Raw genomic sequence first — 13,844 nt, forward strand, 5'->3', positions numbered from 1 at the left:
GTCTCATCTTCAATGCCCTTGCTGATGGAAGGAGATTTTCACTCAAAATCTCTCGATACATGGCTCCATTCATTATTTCCTTTACAGAGATCAGTCGTCCTGGTCCCTTTGCAGAAAAACAGCCCCAAAGCATGACCACCCCCATGCTTCACAATGGGTACGGTGTTCTTTGGATACAATTCATTATTCTTTCTCCTCCAAACACGAGAACCTGTGTTTCTACCAAAAAGTACTATTTTGGTTTCATCTGACCATAACACATTCTCCCAGTCCTCATCTGGATCATCCAAATGCTCTCTAGCGAACCGCAGACGGGCCTGGACGTGTACTTTCCTCAGCAGGGGGACACGTCTGGCAGTGCAGGATTTGAGTCCCTGGCGGCGCATTGTGTTACTGATAGTAGCCTTTGTTACTGTGGTCCCAGCTCTCTGTAGGTCATTCACAAGGTCCCCCCGTGTGGCTCTGGGATTTTTGCTCACCGTTCTTGTTATCATTTTGACGCCACGGGGTGAGATCTTGCATCGAGACCCAGATCGAGGGAGATTATCATTGGTCTTTGGTCTCATTGGATTGTCATTGTCTTCCATTTGCTAATAATTGCTCCCACGGTTGATTTCTTTACACCAAGCGTTTTACCTATTGCAGATTGTCTTCCCAGCCTGGTTCAGGTCTACAATTTTGTCTCTGGTGTCCTTCGACAGCTCTTTGGTTTTGGCCATTTTTATTTCCCACATTCTGTCTGTCATGGTTGAGGTTTACCCATGTTGACAATTACAGGCCTCTCTAATCTTTTCAAGTAGGAGAACTTGCACAATTGGTGGTTGACGAAATACTTATTTGCCCCACTTTACTTTTTTTTTTTTTTAACCCCAAAAAGTCACTTGCCCTAAACTTTTCTTAAAGTTAAACTTTTCCATCAATTGTGTGTGTGTGTGTGTTTTTTTGTTGTTGTTGTTTTTTTTAAATAAAAAAAAAACTAGAGCAAAGATAGAAGAGGGAAGAGATTTAAGCCTCACCTGCATATTGAAAGATATATCTAATAAATTATGGGTGTGATGGTATACACAAGTCACGGTTCAGGACAATAGGAAAAAGGCTTTTTTCCTCAGCGTTTGAAATTTAAAGTTTGTTTTCTGTTACACTCTTATATAGGGGAAATTTAAAAAAGAAAGAAAAAAAAAAAGGGTGACCTAAAGATGAACATACCCAAGAAGTGCACTTTATATGATCATGTTAATGACCACGAATGTCTGCAACCAAATGCTAGCCGACTAATGAGCCTCACTGACTGAAATGTATTAAATGGTCCCCATTACTTACTGCTAGATACAGCATGGTGTACATGGCGAAGGATGCGTGGCCGGAAAAGAATGACTTCCTGAAAGACGAAATCAATAATGTTACACGTGACCTACCGGAGCTAAAACACTCCACAGCCGCAAACATACCTCGCCTCCTCGACCATCTTTTGGATGGGCTGCCGGCAGTTCACCTGGGACACGTAGCTGCCCGGCATGCAGTTGATGGACGCGTAAGTGATATTGCAGACGGACAGGAAGTTCGGTCGCAGGCGTCCCACGCTTAGCTTGGCCATGTTGGTGAGCGACTGACCCACGCAGCAACCGAATAGGAAGCTCCCCAGCTCTTTGTACAGGCAGGACACGTAGCGGTTGCTGACAAAAGCCCTCGAGCGCACGTTTCGGAAACGTACCCGGTAACATTCGCCCAGTGCAATCTGAGAAGAGAATGTAGGGAGGGATTGAATTCATTATTCTAGATTGTCAACTGTACTGTATGGATACAGAGTTATAAATACATTACAATTAGGGATGAGAACCAAGGTACCTCATGATGCAATTTGCGATACAAGGCTCACGATAACAATGATCTTCCGATATGGCGACGCAATAATTATTCATACATTGGTCAGGATATCAATCTAAGATATTCTACAAAACAACTTCTACACAGAAAAACAAGCTGTTTTTCATCTGTACAGGTAACTTCTTGATTTTGGGTTACTGACAACGAAGTGACTCCAGAATTTCCTCAAATGAATAGATAGGGACTCAAATTAACAGGAAGAAACCTGTAAATCCCCTAAAATGAACAGGAAGAAACCTATAAATGCCCAAAAGACTGGCTGTGAATGCTCTGGTTTCAGTGCCATTGACGGCCCTAGATGTCCAATCCAGTCAAAATGAATGATTTTTTTTTTTCTAACAGCGACACTTTCATAAAACGATATCTCAATTCCTAGTGAAGCATATCGATAACCTTTTGGGCCACAAAGTATCGCGACATTTCAACTTTTCGATAAATTGTCACACCCCTTATTACAATAATTGTCCATGGATTGAAGTAGTATTTCCCCCTGAACCTTAATTTTGCCCAGACATTATGGACAATTGTTTTTAAATCACAGATATCAAAATGGCAGCCCAGGTGCCAGATCTGGGACGCCACATCATTTTGTGTGGTCTGCGAAACTAAGCAATGTATATTGACTTCGTGTTTCTTGTGAATATAAGATTTCTGTAGCATTGCATTAATATAATAGCACTGAGTAATGTTCCTCAATCAAAGGTTAAGATTTTTTTTTTAATTAATACATTTTTTTCCCAATTCAAGATTATTTGAGTATTTTATTTTATTAAAAACAAAACACATAAAATATTCACTACTTTCTCTTTTTGTTTTTATCAAAAACATGTAAATAAAATGGATTATAAACATTTTAAAGAAGGATATTTCCCATTTTACTTTTTTAAATTGAAAAATGTTAATAAATTGAAAAAACAAATATATAGAGGGTATTTGCCATATAGAGTGTAACAGCACAAGCACAGTGTTTATCCTTTGCTGCATTTCGACCATTTTGCGGGCAGTAAAAAGCATGAAAACAGAGAACACAAACGGAAAGGAGGCTTCCATGTTGCTTTGCATTGTTAACTTCCTTGAACTGAATGAATTCGGTCGCAGTTGTCGAAGCGCATCTTAGCGTGGTGACGTCACGCACCTTACGCACGGCTGAGGAGGGGTGGGGGTTAGACGGGTGAAAAAAACAAAAAAAGACACGGCTTTTTTCGTCAATGGGAAAGGTGCCAAATGCCAATTGCTAGTGGGATGCATCGGCTTGGATAAACACGCGTTGACCCACTAATTTCAGTAGGAAAGGGGTATAAAAGTGCTGAGAACAATCTTTACTGTTTGTAAAGTGAGGCGGGGCACACTGTTGATTGCTACAGCTCTCTAAGCAGCTAGGTTTACTTCATGAGCAAGACATCCTATTTGTGGTCCGAATCCATCTGTGTCACGAACTGAATTAACAATATTTGCAGCATTATCTATAGTCACTGGTATGGATTGATTTGGCCTTCTTAACTTCCATTCAGTCATGGCGGTTTATAATTCATCGATGTATTATATGGACTACGTGTCCCATAATCACTCTTGGCTCACGTAACCAATGGCATGGGAAGTAGCACATCTAGTTTGCTATTTCATGATATCTAGTGTGTGGGCGCATTGATAAAAAGTTAGCAAGCGCCGCTGAAGTCACGTCTGCTCATTACTACACAACGCCAGCATATGACAATCGACTTTTATAAACAGGACGAGTTTGAAGCAGCTGTTCGTTGTCAAAGCGAGGTTGTACGTAGCAGCCAAGTCGGTAACAATGTTTTGGCGGACTTCGTTGTAAATATCCGGCGTTGTGCCGAAAAATAGCAGCCCCGTGTGAAATTTCACTCCTGACGGGAGCGCCCACACGTCAACAACACCGGCACGCCGGAGATGGTCCGCAGTCAATCCGGAGCACTGGCGCGGCCGGTATACGTTGAACAATAGGATATAATGGGAACGATTGGCTCCGGCGCTGTTTTTTTGCCGGACCTGGAACGAAGATGCATTTTGCACAGTTGGTAACAAGGAATCCGAACTTTTAACAGCACGTCTGCCGCACGTGCACGCGAGGCGATAAATCGCAGCGGAAAAATTACCGCCTTCATTTTTATTTATTGTGCGATAAATGGAATTATTGCATATTGCAACAGGCTTACGAAAGATTTCAACGAAAGATTGTGCGGATGGTGGATAAAGAAGAACAATCTACATAATTATATTGGGATAAGTTTGAAAACGCAGTATGCTTACCTTGAATATCTGCTAATAAAACCGGAGTTCCCAACAGGAGACACTCTCGCTCCCAACCGCACTCTCTCGCATCACCAGTTTTGCCCAACTTTTGTCTTATCAGGTATTTGCTGCACGCATTTTTCCCTGAAGCTTGTTTTGTGAACGACCGACAGTGCTGTCCTGCTCTTCGCTTTTCAGATCTGGTTCAAATAGGAAGGGTAGAACTGACGACATGTTGGGAAAGCTAACGAGTGACACGCTGGAATTTCGGCAACAGGACCGGTGACGTCACACACTGCGACGTAACAAGAATGGTGACCTATCACTTAAAATAATTTTACAAACTTTATTAAAACAAAAACATTAAGAGGGGTTTCAATATCAAATTATTATATCTCATACTAACATTTATCTTTTAAGATTGACTTGTCTTAAAAATAGAGGATCGCTTTAAAAGTAGCCTCATTGTCTTACCGTGAGGCCGGTGATGGCAATTCCACCAGCGATGAGCAGACCATCTGGGATAGCCTCTCTCTCCACGTACGGGTACGTTATGCTGGTGTCCCCGCAGAAGAATCCTCGCCGGTACGGTTTCACTGCCTTCAGCTCGCACGCAAAGAATGGGATGGAGGCTGATGAGATGTAAAAAGGTAAAGGAGGCAAAAAGAAAAATAAATAAGCTTGATGGCTTTCTGTGGTCACCGAGTGCATGATACAGCGATAACAACATCAAGATGGTCGCCCACTGCCATGAAAATGAAGAAACGCGATGAGTGTCAGTCAACTGGAGATTTCTAGATTACCTGGCGGATCAGACATTCCGCACATTTCTGCTTTGACTAAAGGAGATGAAAGACAGGTTGGAGATAGCCATGTTGAATGAGGAAAGGAAGGAAGAACATATTCAATGACTTGCTAAGAATGTCCTTACATATGGATAGGGTTGTTTATGCATTCTACAAGCTTGAGCACTTGATTCATAGATGTGCTAAGAGTCATTTAAATTTCTTTTAAAACTCCCTTTAGTTTCTATCGGGAGAGTTAGTGTGAAAGGGTAATGTGAATTGTGAAACGATTTAAAAGTGTAAATGTTTGTGAGTTATTCCACCCAACCAGACTCTTTTCAGAGTCAAAATGAAATTTGACACCATCTGGAATGTGTGTCCCCCTAAAATTTGAATTATGGACCAAATGATTTCTGAATTAACTCTCACCTCAGGAACATTCACTTAAAGGTTCAGCTGAAAATCTTTAAGGACACAGAATTTTTTAACCTCTCCTGTTCAACTGCTGAGACACAGAGAATAGGAATCTGAGCCTCCTTATGGTCTGAACAGATTTATTGTATCACATGGGAGTTTGATATACTAATTTTGTTTTATTTATTAGGAATTAGGAAAAAGCAGCAAAAAGGAAAGGGTTATGGGGGGACAGAAAGGAAGAAAGCAAACAGAAGAACAAACAAGAAGAAATACATTATTACACGCACATGCTACCTATGAACATAGTGGTGCTTTCGTTAGCTATTAATATTTACCCGTGGACAACAAGTGGGGGGCCTGATAACTGAGGAGAAAGAGGAGGGGAGGTGAGTCAAAAGGAGACGTGATTAGGAGGGGTGGAGCGTACACAAATCAGCAATATGAGGTGGGGAGCCCAGTTTTATGTGGATCACGTGTAAGTGAGGATACGATGACATCCTATTCCACGGATATCCAACTCCAGTCCTCGTGGGCCCCTATCCAGCTTGTTGTCCATGTCTCCCTTCTCCAACACACCTGACTCAAATAATCAGGATCGTTATCAGGCTCCGACTGCGCTTGCTGATGAACTGATCATTTGATTCATGTGCGTATAAGGAGGTAGACATGGAAAACAAGCTGGCTAGGGGCTCTCAAGGACCGGAGTTGGATACCCCTGTCCTATTCTATGCTACCTGATCGCTAATCCTGGCACCGACAGTCTCTCTTGCTGAGTGTGTTTACTTGCACCCAGTAACGCATGAACCCACTCAGACATGCGGAAATGCTGCGCAGGGCCCCAGCCAATCGGACGGGCAGGACCCCTCTACCCCCAAGGACCCAAGGCAGTCCCCTGGACAATCTGTGCCCCCATTAACCTGTCCACAGCCACAGGGAAGGGATGAGGGTATGCATCACCGCAGCCCCAGCACGCCCCCACCCCACTGCCCGCCCACCCGGATCCCCAGCCACCGCTGCCACCCTCCAACCAACACGAAGCACTGCAGGACCACCGCCCCACGGCAGCCCCTGGCAGCCCAGACAAAGAGGAGGCTCCGCCCCAGGAGTCCTGCCATATAGAAAAGTGTGGGAAACCACCTACTGCCCTATTACTGTGGCTGCCAGGTCTTCGATTGGCAGCCCCCTACCCAGCACCGTGATAGGATTGTGTGGGGTCGGTAGTGCAGAATACTGAATTTTCTATTTTCCACCCAAGTGTCTGGTTTGGTTGGAATGCCTCATCTTACAGTGTGCCTTTTTAGTGTTGTAACAATACCTAAAGTTCCCATTGCATTACCATAATTTTATTTACCACAATATGGGATGTACGATACATCTAGCTGTTGTGTTGCAACGATTAATCGCTTAACTCCAGTAATTCAATGAGAAAAAAACTTTGAATCAAATTTTGCTACTTCGAGGTTACGTTTAATTAGAGTGGCATTGTAATGGTTTGTTTTGGAAATGTTTGCATTTAGTTTTACTGATTTGGGTGGATACACTGCCCTCTAGTGGCAACAGTGAATTTGACCTAACTCATTTAACATGGCGGAATCCAGCTGCTTCCTGTTAAGACTAACATAGGTATGTTTTTGTTTGAGCTAATGTTTTTAATGCATTTGTCATTTAGAGGTATATTTTGCAGTTTTTTTGTGGGAATATGTGTTTGAATGATTTGTTTGGAGCATTGTAAAAAAATAAATAAATAAAATTTAAAAAGTTTGCATTTTATAGCATTTAAGCTAGCGGACTTTTGCTATACCAGTTAGCCAATTGTTCTTTTGTCGTATTTCTATCGTCATCCTTTTTTTTTTTTTTTTTTATAACATTTGAGGCTAAGATCAGGTACTTTAATATAGTTTTAAATGCATTTATCGCTCCTGTGAAATGAAAGTGCAATTCTGCATAGGTTGAAGAAACACTCTGGAATTTTATTTTATATTCGTATTTAATGCTCTTTAGAAAGTGCCATCTCAGCAAGCCTTTGTTTTAGATCTCAAAAGTATTCTGCAACACATTAAATGTTCCTAATTTGATGACTCAATTATTCGAACTAACTAGTTGACAGATTAATCGATTAAATAGAGTTATTCGATTATAAAAAAGCTTTGAATCAAATTTTGCTGTTTTAAAGTTTCATTTAATTAGCGCGGCATTGTAATGGTTTGTTTTGTACGTTTTTGCATTTAGTTTTATTGATTTGGGTGGATACACTGCCCTCTAGTGGCAACAGTGAATCTGACATAACTCATTTAACATGGCTGAATCCAGCTGCTCCCAGTTAAGACTAACATAAGGTTAGTTTATGTTTGAGCTAAGGTTTTCTTTTTTAATGCATTCGTAATTTAGTTTAGAGATACATTTAGCAGTTTTTTGTGGGAATATGTGTTTGAATTATTTGTTTAGAGCATTGTAAATAAAATGTTAGCATTTTGTAACATTTAAGCTAGCGGACTTGCTATGCAAGTTAGGCCATTGTTCTGTTGTTTTACTTATATCCTTATTTATTTTTTATAGCTTTTGAGGCTCAGCTCAAGTATTTTAATATAGTTTTAAATGCATTTATTGCTCTTGTGAAATGAAAGCACAATTCTGAGTAGTTTGAAGAAACGCTCGGGGAATTTTATTTTGTATTCGCATTTAATGCTCTTTAAAAAGTACCGTTTTAGCATTTATGCTGCAACACATTCAATGTTCCTAATCCGATGACTCGATTATACGAATTAACTAGTTGATAGATTAATCGATTACTAAAATAATCAATAGTTGCAGCCCTATCCAGCTGTACGTCCTGCTTTGTTAATTTAAGCAACTTCTGTTATCAGACTAAAAGAGGTCAAGGTCTTGCTGAGCCACTAAGCAAACAAACCTTAGAGGCCAACGGTGAAAGTTCACCAGTGAGCACGTGGAGCAATGTTGGTACCTCAGATCGAAGGTGTTGTGTTACACTGTATTGTTCTTTTACACAAGTGCTTGGTTAAATAAAAAAAAAAAATCAGCCCTTTGTCATTCCACGCAGTGTAACAAAAAGCATGGGACTAATCATTAACCTCTTTACCCAGAGCTCCCAGGCCTAAAACATTCTTTCAACATGGTTCATGACCAAATACTCTCACAACCTTGTACATATCAGTCAAACACAGTAACACCTAGGGTTGGCAACCTCTGGGTAGTCACGATATGATACAATATGGCGATACAACAATTATCGGCGTCAGGAAATCATTCGAGGATATTCTAGAAAACCACTAATAAACAGAAAAACAACCTATTTTCATCCTTCCACTGTGAATTGGAATGAGTTTACCACAAGTAGACGTCCAATCCATTTGAAGTGGGAGGGTGGCAGCGAATGAACGAACGTTCATTCGCTGCCACCCTCCCAGTTCAAATGGATTGGACATCTATGGTTGTCAATGACAAACAATGAGTTCAATTTTGGCGCATTTCGGGTCATTTGATGTTGATTTTCAGTCACTTCCTGATGATTTTAGGGCATTTCTGGGTCACTTCCTGTTGATTTTAGGGCGGCAGTTAACGATTATTTTAGTAGTCGATTAATTGATGAACAGGTTAGTTCGAAAACTGGAGTAATCGGATAAGGAACATAAAAAAATTAAAATACCTGAGCTGAGCCTCAAATGGTATAAAAATAAATAAATGAGGATCTATGTACAACAAAAGAACAATTGGCTAACTTAACTATCGCTTAGTTGTTTTTTTCGTTACTGTCGCATTTTCCCCGATATTTTAGATAAATAATTGATCCAAACAAAGAAAAATTGAAAAAAAAAAAAAATCATTTAAAAGGGTAGATATATGAAAATGAAAATCTCCATTACTCCTTGATGTCTGCGATTTCTGCATCCCGACCCTTGTTATATTACCATGTTTCACCCAAAAAATCCAGCTGTGGCCATTCATAGCTGTGTCTTGACACTTGGTGATACATGCGACATGGAGTTTTTGGATCCTAAAGAGGTAAGTACGTGATAATATGTCGTTAATATCACGGCGTCTTTAATTATGCTCTCGCGTGCTCTCACCCTCGGTTAGGGTTTTGCTGTTTTAAAAAACAAATAAATTTGAATGCACGGAACTTCAAGTTTTTTCTAAAGATGTGCCGATCGATCGGGTCCGATCACATCATTTTCAAAGTATCGGAATCGGCAAAAAAATATCGGACATGCCTTTTTTTTTTATATATATATTTTTTAATTAAATCGTTTTCTAATTGTATTTAACGTTACAGACAAAATGTCTTACATTTATCCAGAGTCTTTAGTTTTGTCTTAAATTAGGGCTATCAAATTAATCGCGTAAACGGCGGTAATTAATTTTTTTTAAATTAATCATGTTAAAATATTTAATGCAATTAACGCATGCGCTGCACGACCCACTCACGCATTGTCGCGTTCAATCTATAATGGTGCCGTTTTACCTATACATAGAGCTAACAGGCAGCGTAAAATGAGTAGAGAGAATTTTGGCAGTCTCTGGAGCCTCTTTTTAATTGGCTAAAGCCTTAAAATCCCTCTCTCAACAATTAGAATTATCGTGGGAAGCAATGTGGGGAAGAACAGTAGTGGTTGATCTTTTCCTTAACACCCTATGTTCCTTCCCAACGCAGAGAAGATATATCAATTGGTGTCGCTACGCACAGTCATGGTTGCACTTCCCATCATGCATTTGGCCAGAACAGTTAAATGGCTACAGTATCATTTACTGAAAGCTCAACAAATACACTAGATGGCAATATTTAGTCACAATCTACAAAGTCACATTTATCCTTTAAGAATTACAAGTCTTTCTATCCGTGGATCCCTCACAGAAAGAATGTTAATAATGTAAATACCATCTTGAGGATTTATTGTCGTAATAAACAAATACCGTACTTATGTACTGTATGTTGAATGTATATATTCGTCCGAGTTTATTCATTTTTTTCTTAATGCATTGCCAAAATGTATATGATTGGGAAAAATTATCGGGAATGATTGGAATTGAATCGGGAGCAAAAAAAAAGCAATCAGATCGGGAAATATCGGGATCGGAAGATACTCAAACTAAAACTATCGGGATCGGATCGGGAGCAAAAAAAACATGATCGGAACAACCCTAGTTTTTTCCGCCATACAGCGATTCTTGGCAGAAGCATATCGACAACCTTTTGGGATGCAAAGCATCACGATATATCACCATTTTGATATTTTGTCACATTCTCGTGACAATGCAACACCGGAACTTACAAAATCAAGTTTCACGTTTTTACTTTCCAGTAATCCAAGAGAAACACCTTTCTTGCTCATTAAGGTTCAGTGAACTGATAAACTTAAAGCTGCAGATTATTACCTTAACTTTATCTGCATGGAAAAACACAAACAGGGCCATACTTCACTTCTGCGGTGACGTGGCAAGTCAGATGGCTTAAAACAGCCGAGCTGTCGTCAATGTCATGCTGCCCTAACAGAAATGCCAGAGATCGGATCAGGCTCGCTCGGGTGTACGTCAAAGTGAGAGGGGCGGAGAAACTACTGTACTGTGAAATTTCGAAGAAAGACAGAAAACATCATGCCTTCCCCTAAATATGGAATCTCCTCATACGCACTGCATAGATTCTGGTTTTACAACCTGCATGGGGACACCGACATCGTATCTGTAACACAAACAGGTTCAGGTTGCATGCAGGTGCGGGAGTTTCTGATAACGTTTCATGAACTGAAAAGACACTCCCAGGGCAAAGGTGATTGCGGTGACTGTATACTGCTTGTACTGTGAATATTTATAGTTAGCATTGTCCCAGGAGATACATTTTATTAACGACACATTGTGATCTTTTTTGGGAAACAAAACATCCTCTAAGAGGATTTCCTGGTTCCTTATCGATGTTTATAACAGCTTGTTGGAAACCTGAAGTAGGGCAGTGGCCATAAATTGTGGTAAGGTGGGTGTCATCAACTTTTATTGGCAATGTACACCCAGTATTTTTAATTAAAGGCTGTAAAGCTATTAACAAATAAAAAATAAATTAGGTTTCATTACCTCTGATAAAGAGTTCATGATTTATTTGCCCTGTAATTATTACTTGGCTACAAAGTCATTGAAACTAAAATGTCACTTACAGTGTAGCAAGGTACATGAACAAAGTTTTTTTTTTTTTTTGTAAAATATGCCTACTTTTAACTAAAGATGCACCGATACCGATACTAATATCGGCAGGGGGCGCCGATCCAGCCCGAAATGGTGGTATCGGTATCGGCGAGTACCAACAAAGACGGTGCCGATACCATTTACCGGTCCATTATTATAACATTTGACCGCAGCCTTTTTTTTCTCCTGGCGCTCACTACACTCTGTCTCTGTGTTGCGTGATGACACGTGAACACCAAGCAGCTATCGCTATTGGCCTGCTCCAGACCAATGAGAACGGGCCGCTTTTTCATATGAAGGAAAAATAAACCAGGAGAAATGGCGGCGGTCGGGAAATATTTCAAAATAGAAATCCCATCGATTAGAATCAATGGCTGCATGCAAGATTTGTAGCCTGAAAGTTTTGAGATGTGGAGTTAAATCGGCCAGTTTCAATACCGCGAACCTGATAAAACATTTGAAGATGAAACGTGAACGAACACAACGAGTTTGAGCCTGCAAGAGCAGTACTGCTATCCAGAGGAAGGGCGCTGGACCGGAGCAACAATCTCTGGTCAGTTCACTACGTCTACTTTACTTTTGTGTTTTACTGAAAGAAATGGCGCAGTAATTTGGGAACTGTTCCCAAAGTAGGGTTGCCACCTTTCAGAAATAGAAATCCCCCCCCCTTCCCGAAAAAAGGAGGCTAATAGAGAGACAGGATGCTGTGGTCAATTATTATTACTTATAATTGTTAGCCTCCGCAAATGCTGAAACAAGGTTGGACCTCGAAGCGGACAACAAGCGGGGGATACGTACAAGGGTTTAATGATTGCAAACAAAAAATAACACACGATCGCGGGATAGTAGAAATAACAAAAGGAGTCCGTGACAGCAGGTCGACGGACCTCAATACTACAAACTCGAAGGTTAACTAAGACGATAAGCAGCGAGCCAAAAAGCCAAAATAAAAACACTCAAGTACCTGCACAGGGTAGAGGTTACAAACGAGTGCAGCACACTAACAGAAAAAAACCCAATGCAGGGGCGTAAAAAGCAAATGTAGCGAGACTATAGTGCGAGATGTCAAATGGCGATCAGCAAGGCAAATATCTCGGCAGCCTTCTCTGAGATCAACCGTGCTTAAATGCTGCGTTGATGAGCCTGCATTGGATTCAGGTGCGACGTCAGGAACGCCCCAACTAACAGCCCAACAACAAAACACAATCTAACCAGCAGCAGAATGTGACAATAATTTCATGAAGGTTGCACTGTTTGGGGGGTTTAAAAAAGTTTACTCAGTTCATTCAGAGTTTATTATTATGAATTTATTTTTACTTTCTTACTGTTGGGCTAGTATTATACTTTGTACTAGTCTTTTTCCTATTTTGCAAAGGTAAGCAACAGCCTCACAAAGCCTTGATAGCAATGATTTCACATCCAATTTTTTTTTTTTTTTAAATAAAAAATATATATAAAACGGGGTGGTTATCGGTATGGTATCGGCCGATACTGCACAGCCAGGTATCGGTATCGGGGCCAAAAAATGGTATCGGGGCAACACTACTTTTAACTAAGGCATGGATTTAACTCACTTGGCTACTGTTGTTGACGATAGACGTACTAAAGTAGCTCTAAAAATAAATTATTTTTTGCATTGAACACAGTAACTTTGGCATTTGACTAATTCCAACACTGAAACTAAAGACGAAGATCCAGAAAATTCCTACTGCTCTAACGGTTTTATTGTTAGTTTTTTCGTGAATAAACTAATTGACACTCGGGCTCCAGCTATTGAATATTTAAGTAATCGAGTATTCTACTGAAAATTCCATCGATTAATCAAGTAATCGGATAAAACATTTTTAAAAAACATTTTTTTAGGTAAAGAGCAATTATAAATATACAGTGTATTACAAAAGTGAGTACACCCCTCGCATTTCTGCAGATATTTAAGTATATCTTTTCATGGGACAACACTGACAAATTGACACTTTGACACAATGAAAAGTAGTCTGTGTGCAGCTTATATAATAGTTATTAATGGCTTTATTTTGAGGGGAAAATATCTAAACCCCTGGCTACAAAAGTGAGTACACCACTTAGAAACTACATCCCTAAATGTCCAAATTGAGTGCTGCTTGTCATTTTCCCTCCAAAATGTCATGTGACTCGTTAGTGTTACTAGGTCCAGGTGTGCATAGGGAACAGGTGTGTTCAAATTTGTAGTGGAGCTCTCACACTCTCTCATACTGGTCACTGAAAGTCCCAACATGGCACAACATAGCAAAGAACTCTCTGAGGATCTTTAAAGATGTACTGTTGCGCTACATGAAG

At 40.2% G+C, this 13,844-nt stretch overlaps 1 protein-coding gene across 1 annotated transcript in view; it reads right to left on the bottom strand.

The window, feature by feature from the left end:
• LOC130931796 (phospholipid phosphatase 3-like) overlaps positions 1 to 13,844 on the bottom strand; it is an 85,348-nt gene that overhangs the window by 13,963 nt on the left and 57,541 nt on the right. The window contains exons 2-4 of the mRNA XM_057860866.1: positions 4,612 to 4,769; positions 1,449 to 1,735; positions 1,321 to 1,378 (exon numbers count right to left, since the gene is read on the bottom strand). Coding sequence (XP_057716849.1) covers positions 1,321 to 1,378; positions 1,449 to 1,735; positions 4,612 to 4,769 — 503 coding nt within the window. The remainder of the gene's footprint in view (positions 1 to 1,320; positions 1,379 to 1,448; positions 1,736 to 4,611; positions 4,770 to 13,844) is intronic.

Source organism: Corythoichthys intestinalis, chromosome 16 (genome assembly GCF_030265065.1).
Source record: "Corythoichthys intestinalis isolate RoL2023-P3 chromosome 16, ASM3026506v1, whole genome shotgun sequence".
In the NCBI taxonomy this organism is placed as follows: Eukaryota; Metazoa; Chordata; class Actinopteri; order Syngnathiformes; family Syngnathidae; genus Corythoichthys; species Corythoichthys intestinalis.